Source organism: Eutrigla gurnardus, assembly GCF_963514095.1.
Source record: "Eutrigla gurnardus genome assembly, chromosome: 8".
NCBI lineage: Eukaryota > Metazoa > Chordata > Actinopteri > Perciformes > Triglidae > Eutrigla > Eutrigla gurnardus.
Genome location: NC_139922.1, coordinates 13,537,454 through 13,557,214, shown reverse-complemented (window position 1 = coordinate 13,557,214; position 19,761 = coordinate 13,537,454). Strand labels below are relative to the sequence as shown.

At 43.5% G+C, this 19,761-nt stretch overlaps 2 protein-coding genes across 2 annotated transcripts in view; one reads left to right on the top strand and one right to left on the bottom strand.

Annotated features, from left to right (window-relative positions):
• The window catches only part of ribc1 (RIB43A domain with coiled-coils 1), a 119,351-nt gene that overhangs the window by 36,247 nt on the left and 63,343 nt on the right, over positions 1-19,761 (bottom strand). The window lies entirely within an intron of this gene.
• Positions 1-19,761, top strand: part of huwe1 (HECT, UBA and WWE domain containing E3 ubiquitin protein ligase 1) — a 43,427-nt gene that overhangs the window by 12,560 nt on the left and 11,106 nt on the right. The window contains exons 19-63 of the mRNA XM_084014403.1: positions 69-149; positions 403-509; positions 1,122-1,299; positions 1,385-1,476; positions 1,557-1,777; positions 1,910-1,967; positions 2,085-2,261; positions 2,448-2,693; positions 3,082-3,215; positions 3,299-3,411; positions 3,504-3,686; positions 3,829-4,045; positions 4,147-4,269; positions 4,382-4,619; positions 5,194-5,544; positions 6,394-6,516; positions 6,878-6,973; positions 7,089-7,358; positions 7,797-7,949; positions 8,052-8,179; positions 8,274-8,355; positions 9,079-9,255; positions 9,386-9,937; positions 10,042-10,237; positions 11,013-11,180; positions 11,304-11,452; positions 11,541-11,607; positions 12,193-12,416; positions 12,516-12,727; positions 12,862-13,044; positions 13,418-13,590; positions 13,679-13,818; positions 14,460-14,535; positions 14,672-14,770; positions 14,922-15,049; positions 15,133-15,292; positions 15,445-15,673; positions 15,792-15,970; positions 16,063-16,152; positions 16,905-17,065; positions 17,173-17,215; positions 18,187-18,561; positions 18,772-18,982; positions 19,269-19,393; positions 19,476-19,711. Coding sequence (XP_083870529.1) covers positions 69-149; positions 403-509; positions 1,122-1,299; positions 1,385-1,476; positions 1,557-1,777; positions 1,910-1,967; positions 2,085-2,261; positions 2,448-2,693; positions 3,082-3,215; positions 3,299-3,411; positions 3,504-3,686; positions 3,829-4,045; positions 4,147-4,269; positions 4,382-4,619; positions 5,194-5,544; positions 6,394-6,516; positions 6,878-6,973; positions 7,089-7,358; positions 7,797-7,949; positions 8,052-8,179; positions 8,274-8,355; positions 9,079-9,255; positions 9,386-9,937; positions 10,042-10,237; positions 11,013-11,180; positions 11,304-11,452; positions 11,541-11,607; positions 12,193-12,416; positions 12,516-12,727; positions 12,862-13,044; positions 13,418-13,590; positions 13,679-13,818; positions 14,460-14,535; positions 14,672-14,770; positions 14,922-15,049; positions 15,133-15,292; positions 15,445-15,673; positions 15,792-15,970; positions 16,063-16,152; positions 16,905-17,065; positions 17,173-17,215; positions 18,187-18,561; positions 18,772-18,982; positions 19,269-19,393; positions 19,476-19,711 — 7,724 coding nt within the window. The remainder of the gene's footprint in view (positions 1-68; positions 150-402; positions 510-1,121; positions 1,300-1,384; positions 1,477-1,556; positions 1,778-1,909; positions 1,968-2,084; positions 2,262-2,447; positions 2,694-3,081; positions 3,216-3,298; positions 3,412-3,503; positions 3,687-3,828; positions 4,046-4,146; positions 4,270-4,381; positions 4,620-5,193; positions 5,545-6,393; positions 6,517-6,877; positions 6,974-7,088; positions 7,359-7,796; positions 7,950-8,051; positions 8,180-8,273; positions 8,356-9,078; positions 9,256-9,385; positions 9,938-10,041; positions 10,238-11,012; positions 11,181-11,303; positions 11,453-11,540; positions 11,608-12,192; positions 12,417-12,515; positions 12,728-12,861; positions 13,045-13,417; positions 13,591-13,678; positions 13,819-14,459; positions 14,536-14,671; positions 14,771-14,921; positions 15,050-15,132; positions 15,293-15,444; positions 15,674-15,791; positions 15,971-16,062; positions 16,153-16,904; positions 17,066-17,172; positions 17,216-18,186; positions 18,562-18,771; positions 18,983-19,268; positions 19,394-19,475; positions 19,712-19,761) is intronic.

The following is a 19,761-nucleotide window of genomic DNA, read 5'->3' as shown; positions in this document are numbered from 1 at the left end:
ATACATGTTGAACAGGTTAATAGATTGTTGGTTGTTAAAGTGTTTGTGCACCCTCTTTTTCTCACAAGTAATGGATGGGTCGTTGCCTACCTCACTTAAGCACATCATCAGTAATGCAGAGTATTATGGCCCTTCACTGTTCCTCTTAGGTGAGTTCATGTTTCTTTTCTTTTTTCAAAAAAAGCCCTTTTAAGTACTCTTCTGACTGAACAAGTGTTCTCATTTGACCTCAGAGATACACAGTATGTCATATTAAATTTGAGTGTCACCTGGATACATTTTTTTGAATGTCATGTAATGAAACTGTTTGCTTATTAATCCCGTGTAAAATGTGTTATTGTTTTGGATTGTGATCTCTTGTTTTTCTTTTTCTACTCCTGCTCTTGTCTCTCGGTTTTGTAGCGACAGAGGTCGTGACGGTGTTTGTGTTCCAGGAGCCATCCTTGCTTTCTTCCCTGCAAGATAATGGTCTCACTGATGTCATGCTGCATGCCCTACTCATCAAAGATGTGAGTTTCAAGCACTTTGTTGTGAACTGTTGCCTTGTGTGTTTGTTTGTTTGTTTTCTAGTCTCCGACCGTTATCACCAGTTCAGTATTATGCGTCTCATTTGCTCTCCATGTCTAAGCACTTGTACTGAATTTACAATTTTAAATTGTTAAGTATTTCAAAGATAGCTATAAGACTTAAATCTATGGTCTATGATTTTGAAAGATTTGAAAAAAGCACCCCCCTACACACACACACACACACACACACACACACACACACACCCCTCCCCTCCCCTCTGTGCTCCTTACATTCAACAACAGTACACAAGAGTTTTGGCTAGCTTCTTTGGCTCGTTGGCGAAAATTCTATTGCTATGCTAATATAGCAACAAGGTATGACGACCTTTCAGTTGTGTGGTCCATTGGATGAGATTATGGCATGTTGTGTAAATGACATGACGACAAAAATGCAGGTCATCCAGTTTGGTGTAAAAGCGTCATCAAGCACTGTTAAAAGGGGCAGATTGATGTTCAGAAAGGGTTAGCTCATCATTGCACCCTCTTCCATCCATGGGAGTGTGTGTTTTTATTTTATTTCATTGGATGTTCTTCATTGTTTTTCTCTTCCAGGTTCCTGCTACCCGAGAGGTGTTGGGTTCTCTCCCTAATGTTTTCAGCGCCCTGTGCCTGAATGCAAGAGGCCTGCACTCCTTCGTTCAGTGCCAGCCATTTGAGCGCCTCTTCAAAGTGCTTTTGTCCCCCGACTACCTGCCTGCCATGCGACGGAGACGCAGTTCAGACCCCTTGGGTGAGTTAGGCAGTATTTAATGTGCTATTCAGATCATTGTCTCTAGAACCTGCCTGTGAATATGACGTGTTCTGTTTGGCTTCAGGTGACACTGCATCCAACTTGGGCAGTGCTGTGGATGAGCTCATGAGACACCAACCCACTTTGAAGACTGATGCTACTACTGCCATTATTAAGGTAGCGTACCTCATTTGCTTGCAACCTTTTGAGTGTCACCTCATGGTTTTGGGATAATTAAAGCTAAACTGATGTTACAGTTACTGGAGGAGATCTGCAACCTAGGCCGAGCCCCTGAGTATATCTGCCAGAAACCGTCTATCCAGAAAGCAGATGGCACGGTGGCGGTGCCACCCGCACGCTCCAGCCACGCTGCTGAAGAAGCTTCAAGTGAGGATGAAGAGGAAGAGGAAGCCCTCCACACATTCAGCCAGCAGCAGGGGGAACCAGAGAGCAACAGACAGTCAGTGCCACTTGAACTGTATGACGCTGAGTTCATAACACAATAGAATAGAAAAAACAGCTCTTTTGCAGACTTTGACTGTCTTCAACAGAATCAAGGTTTCAAATATGTAAGTTGGTAGTCATATTTATGATTTTTGGATTCTTGCAGGGTGGTGGGTACTGAGGAGCGGATACCCATTCCTCTAATGGACTATATTCTGAATGTGGTGAGTGTGGATTATTGGACAGTTTTAGCATTGTTTGGGCATGTTGTGAAATATTCCATGCTATAAAGCGCATTAAGCTCAGTTCATTCACTGATTTGCGATGCACATGTTTTCTAGATGAAGTTTGTGGAATCCATTCTAAGCAACAACACCACAGACGACCACTGTCAGGAGTTTGTCAACCAGAAGGGGCTTTTACCTCTGGTTTCTATTCTGGGCCTGCCCAACTTGCCCATAGACTTCCCCACCTCTGCTGCCTGCCAGGCTGTGGCAGGTGTCTGCAAGTCCATATTGGTGAGCACAAAAGAAAGAAGACTGTTGTGATTTTTTTTTTGTCTTTATTGAAATTATTTATAAGAAATGACACCCATCAACATGAATGTGATGTGCCAAATTTAGCCAAAAGACACGTTTTAAGGTAAAATAAACATTGTTTGCTTAATTAGACTGAAAGATTTCCCACTCCATTCTCCCCCTTAGACTCTCTCTCATGAGCCAAAGGTTCTCCAGGAGGGCTTGTGCCAACTAGACTGTATCCTGACATCTCTGGAGCCACTTCATCGACCAATTGAGGTGCCTGGTGGGTCTGTGCTCCTCAGAGAACTGGCTAACGCAGGCCATGTCACAGACGCAACGTTGTCAGCCCGTGCCACACCACTGCTACATGCTCTTACTGCAGCGCATGCCTACATCCTCATGTTTGTCCATACTTGCAGAGTAGGACAGGTAAATATGGATCTATTTTCTTAACGAACATAATTGACACCCCATCACCCTGTTCTATCTTTAATTTTTGTCCTTTTTTTGATCAGTGTTTAAAAGCTGTAATTACATCCTCTGTATATCTGTGTTGTGAGCAAAAATGTATGCATAAGGGTGAATACATTTTATTCGCACTGTATTTCACAAAATGACCTTCACAGTTAGTTTTCACTCCAGAATCGAATCTATATCTCGCATCCCTCGGCTGTGATGTGTGCACAGTTGTGCTCGAGTCGCTAATTAGATCACAGGTTATGGACAGATTTTCAAGCTATGGAGGGGGTTCTTCAAATGTGTGACCATTTCAGAATGGTTCCACAGCTCTGAATGTTTCTGTTCTCTTTCTCAACAGAGTGAGATCAGAGCCATCTCAGTCAACCAGTGGGGATCGCAACTGGGCTTGAGTGTTCTCAACAAGCTCAGTCAGCTCTACTGCTCTCTGGTTTGGGAGAGCACCGTGCTGCTATCCCTTTGCACACCTAACAGGTGAATTTCTTATCCTTTACCCCCCTTTTTTTAACTTTTTGATTAGCTGTAACCCTGTAACACCTCTCGTCTGTGCCCAACAGCCTGCCGCCAGGATGCGAGTTTGGCCAGGCTGACATGCAGAAACTGGTGCCCAAAGAGGAGAAGCCATCTGGCAGCACTGTCGCAGCCACATCATCTGGCTCCAAGAAGACTGGTAATTTAACCATTTAACTGTGTTCATCGAAAAACCCCATGTCCCTGGAAGAACCATTAAACAAATTAAATCTCCTCTACCTTTCTGTATAGCAGAGTCTGAGGCAGTGACTGTGGAATCAACTGCTGGTGGACTGTTGGAAGGCATGGGCCTAGATGGGGACACCTTGGCTCCCATGGAGACGGATGAACCCACTGCAACAGACCCTAAGACCAAGTCCAAACTTACCCCAGCTATGGCCACCCGCATAAAACAGATCAAACCACTACTCTCTGGTGAGATAATTTCTGTGACACGCAGTCGAAGTTTTTATTTCTTTTAATGTTTTAACAGATATATTCTTGAAAACTAAATGTCTTAACTTGCCTTAAATCCACATGAGATTATTGTCTCACAAACCTCCTCGTGTCTTTCCAGCTTCATCTCGATTAGGTAGGGCTCTGGCGGAGCTCTTTGGCCTGCTGGTGAAGCTGTGTGTTGGTTCGCCAGTACGCCAACGCCGCTCGCACCATGCCACAAGCACAGGCACTACCCCTACACCTGCAGCCCGGGCCACTGCCTCTGCCCTGACAAAGCTCCTCACCAAAGGTCTGAGTTGGCAGCCTCCACCCTACACACCCACCCCTCGGTTTAGGTGAGTGCAGACAACCCCTACCACCGCTTCCACTGTGATATGTGCTTTGTCCACAGAGTTTATATGGAGTGTTGTTTTTTTTCTTTTGTTTTGTCTGGCAGGCTGACTTTCTTCATCTGCTCAGTGGGCTTCACATCCCCCATGCTGTTTGATGAGAGGAAGTACCCCTACCACCTCATGCTGCAGAAGTTCTTCTGTTCTGGGGGTCATGATGCCTTATTTGAGTAAGTCCCACCACATGCATGGTCGAGAATGATATTTTATCCTAAAAAGTGCTTCCTGATATCCATGTTTTTTAAATTCTATGTTAAACAGCGTTTTATTGGTTGTGTGCAGGACATTTAACTGGGCGCTGTCGATGGGTGGGAAGGTGCCTGTGTCTGAGGGTCTGGAGCATACTGATCTACCAGATGGGACAGGGGAGTTCTTGGATGCCTGGCTAATGCTAGTGGAGAAGATGGTGAACCCAAGCACTGTGCTGGACTCGCCTCATTCCCTGCCAGCGAAAATGCCTGGGGTCACACCCACCATGCCCCAGTTCAGTGCCCTTCGATTCCTCATAGTCACCCAGAAGGTCAGTTCCACTAGCTATAGGATTCAAATTAGGCTATTACTGCCTTATTATAAAACTTGTGAGTTTGTTTTTCTCAACATTGGAATTCAATGATAACATTATGTCTGGCATTCAAGATTAACGTGGGTAAACTTTCAAGGACATTGTTGTCAGGAGAAAAAAGACACACTGTAAGATTCCTCCATGCTCTTTTCATAAATTGTTGTTCTGTTGTTGCATTTCTGCATTGTAAAACCATGTCAAAAAGAACAAGAAAACGGCAGGCAACTAATATTCCATGACATCTGCAACTTTTAAAATATCAGGTATGAATATAAATGACACAGCAGTAGGGCATTCACGACTGCTGCATTTTAGTAGTCTTCAACTATTCCCAAATAGCAGTTGATAGCAGAAAGGGCCGCCGGTCAGTGAGGACTTAGCCCCGGTATAAAGGGGCGCCAACTCTACCGTCTGAGCTATCCGGTGCCCCTCATACACATTCTTGTATAAGCTTTATTGCTTGTTAGCATTTTCCTACCCAGGGATGAAAGTTGGAGCTTTATTATTATAACACCGTCTCTCTTTTATCAAGGCTGCATTCAACTGCATCCGCAGTCTGTGGAATAGAAAGCCGCTGAAAGTGTATGGAGGCAGGATGGCTGAATCCATGCTGGCCATCCTTTGCCACATCCTGAGAGGGGAACCTGTAATTCAGGAACGCCTGGCCAAAGAGAGAGAGGGGACGGTGCGCCCGGATGAGGAGGCAGCCTCCACTGTTTCTTTGGCACCCAGCGGGGCACCTGGACCAGCATCAACAACAGGTGGAGAGGCACCGGCACCAACTGGAACAACACCAGCAGTGCCAGCAGGAGGGTCGGCTGATGATTCAACCAATTCTACCCCCCGCCGTGAGCCCCAGGTTAACCAGGCCCAGCTTACACAGGTATGTGGGAAAGCTGTCTAAAACTCAAGTCCCTTTTATCAGTATTTTCTTTTTCTTTGTCAGTTGTTCCTCACATAGGGCTTTTTCTAAAACAGCAAAACATCACTTTCAAATAACTTAATTCCTTGCAAAAAAGATTGCACTTGAATACATCATGATAGCTTTATGATTAATCTTCATCCAATACTGATTTTACTGAGGACAGTTTGAATGCACAATGAGATTCAATGCAATCTCTGTTAACGATAGTCGTTAGTACCGTTATACTCAGGACTGTGCTAGGGAAAGACCCTGTGCTGTCTGGAGATGAGCCCTTCACTGCAATTACTGAGTGGATTTCATTGGAATTAATTCCAATGAAATAAGTGTCTGATTTAGTTGATCATTTGAAATGTGTTTATGGCTCATTTTGGACTTGCAGTTGTTGCAAATTGTGAGATTATGTCTTAATGTCTTACGTGTTTGTCTGTGACGTTACTGTCTGTGTCCCTCTGTGCTGACGTAACACTGTCATGTGGCAGCAGCACATGTGTGTTAATGTGACAGACAAATATATCATACTGATCGGCCAGTCACCAGGCATTGCCGATCAGCTGTAGAAATGCTGGTTTTGATCGGTATCCGATCAATCGGTGCATCTGTACTCATTATTTTAAAAAAGAAGGAAAGATGAGTGAGTGGAAGAATGTTTTTTCCCTCATCATTCATGATAGAAAGTGTCTTTGAACCATTCTTCAGTCACCATTTGAGCCTCATAATCCACCCCCTTCATTATTTGGCCTTTGCTCATAACACCATCTCTGTTGACTTTCAAAAAATGCTTCTTCACCTTTTTGTGTGGCGTTTTAGCTGATGGATATGGGTTTCTCAAGAGAGCATGCCATGGAGTCTCTACTGAACACCAGCACCATGGAGCAGGCCACGGAGTACCTACTAACTCACCCTCCTCCACTTCTTGGTGGAGCAGTAAGGGTAAGTCTACATAGACAGAAACGCACACATTCTTCCATACTTGTTGACATTCATAATAACCCTTTCACAATGGGGATTAAAAAAAGAAACACAAATATGGAACATTAACGTTCAAAACATTCCCACCAAGGTATTCACATTCTATGGGAAATTGATTAATCTATGTAGTTAAACTATTTTGTGAGACCAAATGGATCAATCTATCAATATATTGATGTCCAAAAAGCAAAGCAGACAGAAACGAACAAACAAAAAAAGCAAAAGTCATTATTTTATTGGTTGGTAACATTTTCAGATTTACATGCAATTTATTCATGCAATGTATTCAGGCAGCTGAAATCTTTCCACTTGTTCCACCTAGGACCTGACTATGTCTGAAGAGGACCAGATGATGAGGGCCATTGCCATGTCGCTTGGGCAAGAGGTCAGCATGGAGCAGCGCTCTGACTCTCCTGAGGTGCGTCACCCTCACTACTCAATTGTCATGGGGAACAAATATGACATTCTACTAAATGAAACCTCATGAATGTATAACTTGTCTTATAATCTGAGATCATTTGTGTGTGCTTCAGGAAGCAGCACGTCGACGTGAGGAAGAGGACAGGAGAGCCAGAGAGCGAGCAGAGGAGGAGGAGGCCCGCTGTTTGGAGCGCTTCATGGAGGCTGAGCCGCTAGACTCAAAGGAGCTGCATACCTTCACTGACTCCATGCTACCTGGCTGCTTCCATCTTCTGGATGAGTTGCCAGACACGGTCTACCGACTCTGTGACCTGCTCATGACTGCCATAAAGAGGAGTGGCCCAGAGTACAGAGAGCTCATCCTCGGCCAGGTTGTCCACCAGGTCAGTCGATAAATGCAGGTTTACATTGCAGTTTGCATGCCTTTGATTTTTCAGTTACATGACTGAGAAGACTATATTGTTTTTTGTTGTACAAAGTTATTTGCAAAGATGTTGTTTTGTTCAAATTTGCAAAAAATGTTTTGTGCATAGAGAAGAAAACGCTGTACAATGGTTCAACCAGACTGACAATTGAAAAGGCATAAAGAGACAAAGGTCCCTCTGAGCAACAGTTGAATACAAATAGAAAAAAAATGTCAGTCTTTGGCAAAAGAAACTGGGAGCTCGGCATCAAAATCTATGCAGATGTAAATGGGAACAAGTTACGGTGTCATTGTCATTAGGGTTTACCCAACGGTAAAGACACATCGGCAGCGGGCTCTTGAATCTTGAAAGCACAACATTCTTGTACCAGCCTGATTGTGTTCATGTTGTGTGTAGGTGTGGGAGGCAGCAGACGTGCTCATCAAGGCAGCTGAGCCCCTGACGACCAGTGACACAAAGACTGTGTCTGAGTGGACCAGACAGATGGCCACACTTCCCCAAGCCTCAAAGCTGGCAACAAGAATTCTGCTGCTCACGTTGCTATTTGAGGTAACAGGAATGCACCCCTTTTTTGTTGTATAATCATTTTTGGTCATTTTTGTTTATGTGCATACATCCCAAACAATCATTTGTTTGTTTCTGTTTCTTTAGGAACTGAAGTTGTTGGGTGCCAGGGTGGTGGAGAACAGTGGGATTCTTGATTTGCTGATTAAGCTGCTTGAGGTTGTGCAGCCCTGTCTGCAAGCTGCCAAAGAACAGAAAGACATCCAGACACCAAAGTGAGTTTTGCACAGCCTTGCATATTAATCTTTCCTTGCATATATAACACCACTCTTTGTATTTATTTTATAAAATGACTTCCTTTTTCGGCAGATGGATTACACCAGTACTGTTGATCATTGACTTCTATGAGAAGATGGCAGTTTCTTCCAAGCGAAGGGAACAAATGAACAAGGTACAAGTCAACCTTACAAAACCCAAACCACAAATGCAGATGACAATTATAATGTTGGATACCGAAATGAATATGCAAAGTTACAACCACACATATAGACTATCCACTATGAGTTTTCACTGGCTTCATCATTCAATTCAATTTACTTTACTTCAAATGCACAGCCATTCTTGATGGATCTCAATTTATCATATTTTTTCATAATATTGCATATGGCTACTTCATACAACAACAAAAAACTCCACCGTCAGTGAAGGACAGGGATCAAAGGAAAGGAGAGAAAATAGTGCAACAATATATTACTGCAAAATTCAGTTGAGGCTTATGTAATGATCGTTTGAAGAAAAACGACAACATTATCCGCAGGATCTTAAAATCGAGAAATTTCCACACCTCTGTACATTTGCAGCACATATAGTAGTTTATGAAATGCCTCTTGACTGTATGCACTTGCTCTCTTTATCCAAGACTTAGTTTAAAGAATGAGCTGTGTCTAGACAAGAAGGTTAACGTTTGGGTACTGAGTATACAGGAGTTGGGCAAAACGGACTAATACATGTAATCCCATCCAACATTCCTTCCATAAATACAACTACAGTGTCAACTTAAAAATATATTTAAGTTGTTTGTGTCGAGGCGTTGAATTAATGTAATATTGTGAGGTGTTGGTTGTATTTTGTGCACCACAATTAATGAGTTCTCTCTCTCTCTGCCTGTCTTTAGTATCTGCAGCCTAACGGGAATAACTGGCGATGGTTTGATGATCGCTCAGGCCGTTGGTGTAGTTACAGTGCATCAAACAACAGTACCATTGACTCAGCATGGAGGGCCGGGGAGAGCAGTGTCCGCTTCACAGCTGGACGCCGGAGATACACTGTGCAGTTTAACACCATGGTGCAGGTAAACTTCACTGCCAGAGAATACCTAACAACAATCCTTGGACTCTTTGTTTTTATTTTTTTAATGGTTGGTTTTGTTAGTAGAGTTTCCTGGAGTCCTTTTTTTAATTGAAAACCTATCTATCCGGCAGGTAAATGAAGAGACCGGTAACAGGAGGCCAGTGATGTTGACTGTCCAGAGAGTGCCTCGTGTGCCCAAGCCTGCCAAGACTGGTAGCATCACTGACTCGGAGAGAGAAGAGGGAGACAGGAGCAAAGTGGATGAAACTCAGACTGATCTGGACTCAGGAGCAGCAGTGGAAATGAGTGTTCCCAAGGATGATACCACCCAGCTGAAGGAGACCACTTCTGGCCCCCCACCTTCCCTGGAGCCTGAAAGCTCTCAGAGCGCGGATATTGTTGTACAGGGCCTGACCGAGGACATGACCACCGTTCTCATCCGTGCCTGTGTCAGTATGATTAGTGTTCCCGTGGACCCAGACACCCTCCACGCCACATTGCGTCTGTGTTTGCGTCTTACACGCAATCACCACTATGCTATGATGTTTGCTGAGCTGAAGAGCACAAGGATGATTCTGGGGCTGACGCAGAGCTCCGGCTTCAATGGTTTCACCCCGCTTGTGACTCTGCTGTTCAGACACATCATAGAAGATCCAGCCACGCTGCGGCACACCATGGAGAAGGTTAGTCTATTCTCATACTTCTTAAACAATAATACTCAATACTGTAAGCATATCATTTGTTTGTTGATACCATAAAAAAAATCCTCAACAATCTATTGTCATAGGTGGTGAGGTCAGCTGTGACTAGCGGAGCAGGTAGTACCACATCAGGAGTGGTATCAGGCAGCCTTGGTTCCAGAGAAATCAATTATATCCTTCGCGTCCTGGGCCCTGCCGCCTGCCGTAACCCTGAATGCTTTGCTGAAACCGCCAGCAACTGCGTCCGTATTGCACTGCCTGCACCCCGGGGAGCTGGCACAGGTGAGTTTCACATTTTGGAGTGGACGTCACTGCAGTTAACCAGTCATTGTGGTGGCAGAAAAACAAGTTGAATGTTCGGACTCATTGGACAGACAACATCCTGAATTATCGACTTAGCAGTGCTCATTTCATATAATTTTTCCCCAGTGGTTGTCACACACAATAACAAAATCAATGATGTGGTCAATCCCGATAAATTAGTAACACTAGCAACCACAATGTTGCTTATTTATAATGGTCAACACCACGGATCAACCTTAGCAGGATGGTTGTGCAAGCAGAAGTAGCATGTAAACAGTTTAGCTAGCTAACATAACGGCATTCAATGAATGAATGGGACATACGGTAATATTATGTCTGGTATATGAGATATACTTTACACAACTGAGCACAAATTTGGCTAAGCCTTGGGTGCACAGTGAGTACGGGTCAGTAAACTTACCCCAATGCAAATTGTTAGCTTATTAATATAACACTGCCCGTCTTGTGTCCACTTTCTGCCACCAGTTTGACTCCGCCCATAAAATGCATTATAGCTATTTACAAACACTAAAAAGGTATAATTGCTGTACAGTGTAATAATCTTGTGGTGTTTTAATGTTCTTCTCCTGTTTATATCTTGTTTTAAATATTTCTGTGTTCAAACTAAACAAATTTCCTCTAAAGAGTACAGTAAAGAATTAATGTGCAAATTGGATTAATGGAGTTATTTAGCTTTCCAGTCATGTCTATATATTTACCCCTGATAAACTCATACTCAAATTTTCTTCTACAGCCTCTGATGACGAGTTTGAGAACCTTCGAATTAAGGGGCCCAATGCTGTGCAGCTGGTTAAGACCACTCCTTTGAAACTGTCTCCCCTACCACCTATCCCTGACACTATCAAGGAAGTCATCTATGATATGCTCAATGCTCTGGCTGCCTACCATGCTCCTGAAGAACGTAAGAAAATAATACGATTTTAATAAGACCTTGACAGCTGTCCATTTTTAGGACATACATATAATTTTAATGAAAATAGTTATTTGAAGATTCCAGCTAAGTGTGTGTGTCTGTGTTGCACAGCTGAGCGTCCAGAAGAACGTGCAGCAGCGGTGCCTGGTGGGCCGGACCTGTGCCAGATATTGCAGGATGTTGGGGATGACGTTTACCAGCAGTACAGACTCACCCGGCAAGGCAGCGACTTTGACTCCCAATCTGCATTCCATATCAATGTGAGTCTCAATGAGGAGTTGTCCTGTAATGAATCAAGAAATGTGTCATCTCCACAGTTAATAGTAAAGCCGTGTCTTTTCTTGTTAGGCTCAAGTGTTTTCTGCTGATGGAGGTGTGGCTGAGTCTTCCCAGTCTGGCACGCCACAAGGAGAAGGTGAGTCTAAAGGTTATCTTTTTAAATTATGTCAGAATATTTGTGCAAAGTAACTGCACTTATCCAATACTCTGTCATCCTTTTCACACAGTTTTACTGTGTTGTTACTATTTGTTGTTTATGGTAAGAAGCACTATACAGTATAGTCAAATTCTGAATGCCAACAGTCAGGATGCAGAATATAATATGCTGTCCCCCGGCCAAATGGCTTGTGAATGTTAAAATGTTCAATATAGTAACATTGCTTTTTTGTGGGCTGGTGAGTGAATAAAATATTCCAGCCACTTGCATGTTTTACCAGCATTTGGCTGGTGGCCGATGCCAATTATGTGCCCTGCCAACAGTGTAGCAGATAGTCTTTATTTACTGTAATTTGTATACCAATTCAAAAGTTTAGTGCACCAATAATTTGAAGGATTAAATGAAAATCCACACTTAAAAGCATACTGTAGAATGTTGCTTTGGATTGTTCATGGTTATTTGTCATGTTAGGAATTTAAAAAATGTGCTACAGATCCACCATCTAAGTGTGCGTACTTTATATGATCTGTGTATCTTATCATTTCGTTGTCCTAACATCCTTAGCGTCCACACCAGAAGATATGCGAGAAGAAAAGAAAGAACAGGAGGGAGAGAAGAGTACCAGCTCAGAGGAGGGTAAAGCAGCTAAGGTAAAGGCAAGCAAGCCTTTAATGCCTACCTCCACCATCCTGAGACTGCTGGCTGAACTTGTGCGCTCGTACGTGGGCATTGCTACTCTAATCGCCTCCTACTGCTACACTGCTGGACAGTCTGAGCTTATTAAAGAGGTGGGTGGTCAAACAAAATCTTGTCAGCCTTTCACAGCACTGTTATGCCTTTACTGTCAGTATTTCCTCTTAATCTTTGACCTCACTCTATCCCTACAGGACTGTAGTGTTCTAGCCTTTGTGCTCGACCACTTACTGCCCCACACTCAGAATTCAGAGGATAAGGACACCCCAGCCTTGGCCCGTCTCTTCCTAGCCAGCCTGGCCGCTGCCGGTACAGGCACTGATGCCCAGGTGGCTCTGGTCAATGAGGTGAAGGCTGCCCTTAGTCGAGCACTAGCAATGATAGAAGGTGCTGAAAAACATGCCAGGTAAGCAGTATAAAAAAATATGTAAACCACCATGAAATTGATTCTATAACCCGTGATTGATTTAAGAATTTATAGGGATCTGTACAAACCCATACTCCCATTCTCACTCTTGGTCTTCACGCATCTTTTCACAGGCTTCAGGCAGTGATGTGCATCATCAGCACCATCATGGAATCATGTCCTTCCACGTCCAGTTTCTATAGCACAGCAGCAGCCAAGACACAACACAATGGCATGAACAATATCATAAGGCTCTTTCTTAAGAAAGGACTGGTCAACGACTTGGCCCGTGTGCCTCACAGTTTGGATTTGTCCAGGTATATGATTGCACCATATTAAATTATTTTCACAGTTTAGTTTGTAGTAGGCCAGGAGCCTGCATCTGTAGATTAGTCACCAATAGGGCCTGTGGAACTTTCTTGTAATCAAACAAAAGTTGTTAACAGTCAGTGTTACTCACCCAAAAATATTGTGTGTATCCTTGAAGTCTAACAAATGTGTCTAGTGAATTTGCATAAAACATTTTTTTTTTTTAATCCTGTATTGTTTGTACCAGCCAGAACCAAGGGCTGACAGCCCCTTGAAATTAGTTAGCCGTATAGCACAAAATTTAATTTGAAAAAAAGTTTAATTTGCCCGTTTATAAAATCGGTGTAAACTGACACTATTCTTCCTCATCATTTTGTTTAGTCCCAATATGGCCAACACTGTGAATGCTGCCCTGAAGCCTCTGGAGACTCTGTCCCGCATTGTTAATCAGCCCAGCAGTCTGTTTGGTGGTAAAGGAGGCTCCAGCAAGAACAAGACAGAACATGACACAGTGGGCACTGCCAGGGACAGCAACAGCAACACTCAGGACCAAGGTATACACATCAGATGAGATGAGATGCCTTCACTTCTCTATGTCTAGTGTTTCCTATGTCTGGTGCTGATTTGTGGCATGTGTTCCAGGAGAGTCCGGTGAGGCTGAGCCAGTGGAGGGCAACCACAGGGTGGCGGGAACAGACAACGACCTGATGGATGGAGAGACGGAGGGAGACACTGTGGTCATTGCTGGCCAGCCAGAGGTTCTCAGCACACAGGCTATGCAGGTGATTGAAATTGTTTTACACAGAATACCCAAATCGAGTTTCACTAAACCTATATCTAGCAAAGTGCACTCAGGAGTGCAGACCTTCACCAGGTGTGTATCCCTCCGCCTCCAAAACAAAGAAGAGTTGAATCTCACTCTATTAACCCTCCCAGCTCCCTTCAGGCAAGATGGCATTGAAGATATTGGGGTTCATACATCTAACCTGACTTTAGTGGATCTTAACATATTTGGTATGAAAATAATCTGCTAATTCTTTTTAAAAAAATTAGGAGAAGGAGTTGTTGAACATGTATGCCCCCTGTTGACAAGTTATGAAAAAAGCAAGGAGTCAACTAAAAAATTGCCAAATCACCGTAAACCACAAGAGGTTCTTGAGTTATACAGCCATAAAAGAGCACAAAATATCCCAGGCTTATAGCCCCAGCCATATCATTAGTAATATTAGCCACAGACACAAATACATATATACAGATACGCAAATAATCTCATGAACACCCCACACTGACGGAGATAAATATCTACTAGCGATAATATAATGTGGTATTACAAAATGTTGATAATTGAGCCCCAATGTTTTGTGTCCTTTTTCTCACTTTATGGCTGACATTGCGGTTGTATTTTATGTCTTGTGCTTTTTAGGTAGAAAATGAATTGGTGGATCTCATTGATGAGCTGTTGGAGAGAGATGCTGGCACTGTCAACAGCACAATTATAGGTGAGTCAACCAGATACATACAAAGATAAGTATATAATTACAATGAAAGAATAACTGAATGCAGCAACAAAAGCCTCAAGTATTTCATATAAGGAAACCCAGGCCTGATGTATCACTTGTTTGTTCTGTCAATCAGTGGGACGCAGTGGTGAAGATGAATCACAAGAGGATGTGTTGATGGATGAGGCCCCCTCCAATATCAGCCAGACATCCACACTTCAGGCCAACCGGGAAGGTAAGACATTGGCTATTTGCTATGACGAATACACACACACACACACACACAGTTCTGTTGAGTCAAACAAATGTCCCAACTGGTTTCACTGCCACTTCTCAGTTTTTTAAGATCTTCTTGTAATGGGCTCTGTGTTTCTCTCTTCCATCAGACTCCATGAACATCCTGGAACCAGAGGACGAGGAGCACACACAGGAGGAAGATTCGAGTGGCAGCAATGACGATGAAGACAGTCAGGATGAAGAGGAAGAGGAGGAAGAAGAGGAGGAGGAGGATCAGGTATGGATTAATGCGATAAGGTTCAGTAAAAAAAGTATTGATTTGTGCGTATCCTAAAGACTCATGGCTGCTACTTCCTCAAGGATGATGAAGAAGGAGATGAGGATGATGACGATGAGGGTTCAGAGATGGAGTTGGATGAGGACTTCCCTGACATCAATGCCGCACCACACATCCGCTTCGAAAGGTTTGACCGGGATGATGACCTCATCATAGAGTTTGACAACATGTTCTCCAACAACGGTAAGCAGGGCGATTTATGAACAACATAAGTTAAACATTTTAAATTAAGCATTGACATCCTAAATAAGGAGAATTACAAACAAAACAAAAAACAGCTGATGCCAAATATTAATTTTCTCTAATTTTGCCCACTTCTGTTGTTTTTCCATCAGCTGACATCCCGCCCTCCCCAGGCAACATCCCCAGCTCCCACCCACTGATGGTTCGTCATGCAGACCACGGTTCCCTCACCCTAGGTGTTGCAGGCACTAGCAGCCGCCTGGCACAGGGCATGGGTCGCAGCCAGCGAACCCTGCGGCAGCTCACTGCCAACAGCGGACACACCATCCATGTCCACTACCCTGGCAACCGTCAGCCCAACCCTCCACTCATCTTGCAAAGGTGAAAGCATGTTTTGTTTTGTTTTTTGGTTTCTTTGTAAAACAAGATCTACGGCTCCGCGGCTATTCTGTGTTTGATTTATAATGCTGATTTCAAAATCCTCCACCCCATTCTTTAGATTGTTGGGCCCCAGTGCTGCAGCAGACATTTTACAGCTGTCCAGCTCCCTGCCTCTGCAGTCTCGTGGTCGTGCCCGCCTTTTGGTTGGAAATGAGGATGTGCACATCATCGCTCGTTCTGATGACGAGTTGCTGGATGACTTTTTCCATGAGCAGAGCAGTACTGGGGGACAAGCAGGTGAGAATCATTATTGGTTGTTGACATGCAACAGTTTTTTGGCTTAGTATTAGCCTGAATCCCTAACATGGTTTTTACTTTTGTCTCTCTAGGCACCCTCTCTAGTATTCCAACTGCCTTAACTAGGTGGACAGATGAGTGTAAAGTGCTGGATGCTGAGAGTATGCACGACTGTGTAGCAGGTTGGTCTTATGTTGGTGACTTGGCATCATTGCATCATGAAAAGCATTTTTATGAGGGGTTTTGGGAAAACGTGAGAAACGGATCACTATTAATTAGGATATGTTGACTTAGTAGTTAGATGTATTCAGTGTTTCACTCCAGTAGTTTGACCACATTGTGATGATGATCAAATCTTGTTTGGAGTCTCATTTTTTGATCATGGAATTCTAATGCATTGAAGAAGGTTATGTGGCCAAAAGCAAAGCCTGTGTTATAAGTTGAGATGTCGCTGAGTTTAGCATGCTTTTTCCTATTTAAGCATTTCAGAAATTTAGACCCTTTGAGCATCTGCTTTGTATTGCACTACTTGGTTTAACATATGGTCCAGCAGGTTTCTTACTAAACTAAAAGCATGAAAACTCTAGCATTTTAAAGTAGTTGGTTTGTTGCATATTAGCTCTATTTTGGTCCACTTTGTTACTAACCACAGTGGCAGAGCCACATAACCTTCATTTGTATGATCATGCTGGCAGAAGCAAGGATTGGGATTCAGAAAGAGCAAATCAATAGGAGTGAATGATAATATCTAATCCCACATTAATCTTTAATTTCTTCTCAATATCTGATCAATGAAGCTGTTTTTAATTATTTAGCTCAATATACCATGCTTAATGTCTTAAAAGTGGCATTGATTGGTCTTGTTGACTTTTCACCCTTTTTTATGCCACAGATGCAACAAAGGATCAATTCTGACATGTGTATCTGCTTTCAGTGGTGAAGGTGCCTATCCTGCAGCACCTGGAAAGTCTGCGAGATGAGGAACTGGAAGAGCGTAGGGAGAAGAGAAGGAGGCAGTTGGCTGAGGAGGAGGAGTCTAAACAGAACGAGAGGAGGCCCTCTGGAGCAGAACAGGCTAGGGAACAGAGCCTGCAGGTTGGCAAATCATAAATGTGTATCTGCTCTGTGTAGGAGGAGGAATTTTCATTGAAGTGCATGCATTATGACCTTTTTATTCACTCGTTTGGTGTTTTTGTTCATAGGGTTCTGGATTGGGGACAGTAAATGGTGCAGAGAACACTGCAGGTACTGACATTTGTATATATTCTATTTTTGGTCCTGTCTAATGTTAAGATTCTTGTCAGGAATGGACACATCACAGTGATGGACCCCCAGAGTCAAGCAGCCAGCAGAGCGTGCTGTGGGATGAGGTAGTAGTTTGTATAGTTTTAGGATCACACCAGATCTGGGAGATAACTATACAGTCTACTGTCTTTCTTATGGCAGCGCTATACCAGCTGGACATCTCCATCTGCTGCAACAGATCTATTGTTATCCTGCAAATAATGACTGTCTTCGGCCCTGATCACACGGAGAAATGTCGCTACTATCCATTATACTGCTATATATAGTATAGGAAACAATGGTTTTGAGGGCAATGTGTTGCGAGCATCGCGTCTCTATATGATTGTCTCCTTACTATCTTACAAATATTTATGTATGATCTCTGAAATACAATGTTGTCTTATGTTTATCGTATGTATTGCATTTTCCTGCAGTTGGCTGTGCTGTGGTGAGGTAGTAAGTTGTGTTGTTGTTGGGGATCAGGATTGTTCACCCCGTTCAGGAGATAACTATACAACTTACTGCCTTCCTCAGTGGAGGCCCTTGTCATCAATGTAGAAAATTATCAATCAACATTTTGTTATTTAAGTTGCTTTGGACCCTCCTCTTTGAACATTACTCATTAATAGCTTGAAAATGTTTGGAACAGATTGTGTGTACAAGAATTTTCTGTTTTTTAAAATTGGGTCGGTTTGATTAGTAAGCTTTGATAGCTGTTTGTCAGCACAGAGAAAAACAGCTACACACATATTTGGTTGTATTTTCAGAATAAGTTATTTCACTATTTATGAATCATGTAATCTATCTTAAGTCACTGAAAGAATAAGATCTGCTATATATATATATATATATATATATATTCCACTCAAGAATGTATAAAAGCTATATCTATATTCCTGTCTTCACATAAGTTTTCTCTCTGAATGTTGCAGAGGGTGAGCAGGCTCATGGTGGTACAGTGTCATGTCTGGACCCACCCAGGGTTTCAGAGGGCTTCCTCACTGCTCCCCCATCTGGAGAGGTCACTCCCACCACACCTGCTCCTCATGAACAGGCCCTAGTCTCCCTGGAGACTGCGATCAGTCAACAGGTCCACCAGCCAATTGCTGACCTGCTACTGGCTGAGTCGCATGCAAGCTCACTGGCTGCTCTGGCAGGGGCAGGCCTTCCACCTTTGTCTGCAGCTGACAGGCCTAACAGTGAAGCGGAGGCATCTCAGATGGAAATGTCCCCAGCACCCACAATCGGTGAGAGAGTCGGAGGAAGTGGTGGAGGTGGAGGAGGAGCATTGGATGAAGGCAGGGAAGGTAGACTAACTTTGAAAACTCTCTTTATACGACTGGCCAGCAGTAAGGACACAGATCTGTAATGTAAATTGTGTTGACCGTGCTTGTAGCTAGGATCTGTCATCCAATCATCTGAACACTGTGACATGTAAATCAATTACTAAAGAAATTGTGCTACAGTACATTTGTTCAGACTCTTCCTAACTACCCTCATTGTTTTTTCCCCATCAGCCTCTCTAAGTCCAGACATTGTGGAGACCTCAGAGCCTGCAGTAGTGGGTGTGTCACAACTGGAAGGGTCACCCATGGATACCAGCAGCCCTGCGTCTGCCACTCAGGAAGAAGCTGCTCCCAACTCTGCCCAGCCCACTCAGCTGTCTCGGGAGCTGTCTGTCAGCGGGGAGAGTGGGCTGACTGACAGGCAAACGGATGCAGAGACTGGGTTAGTAGCTTGAAGTATCATCCCTGACTAAATGTTCAAAAGCAGTAGCATGTAACTGGTATCTCTTGAACAGATAACTATACATTTTTACAAGTTCTAGATTGTATACAATACCTACCCTGTTTTCATCACCAGTGCATGTCATTCTGTTCAGTGCATTACTTAATGGGATACATTTAGTTGAAGCCAGCATTCCTCACCAGCCTCTTTCGTTCTTTAAATCAGTTATTCATCACACATAGTGCTACAGACTGACAGTACGTACTTTTTTTGCTTATATTTACAGCTCTACTTCCATCTCATCACCCGGGGAAACGATGCCCCGGAGTGATAGCGCTGACAGCCAGTCTCAGGCCATCCAGGAAGAGCCCCTCCCATCCACCAGCAATGACGATGAGGACCCACTTGCTGGTAAAACATTTTTGCTGTCCTACTTTTTTTTGTTGTTGTTGCAGTTTTCCATATTTTTAATCAAATATTACATCTTATCAAGTTTTCGCCTTGGCAGGCATCAGTTTGCCAGAGGGTGTGGATCCCTCTTTCCTGGCAGCTCTGCCTGAAGACATCCGTCGAGAGGTGCTACAAAATCAGCTTGGCATCAGACCACCCTCCCGTCCTCCTGCTGCCACCACCCTACCTTCCACTACTGCAGCTGTACTGGGAGGACCAGGAGTTACAGAGGTCAGCCCTGAGTTCCTGGCAGCCTTGCCACCTGCTATCCAGGAGGAGGTGAGACAATCTTCATTTAAATAAGATTAAGTCGACAAAATGCTTACTGT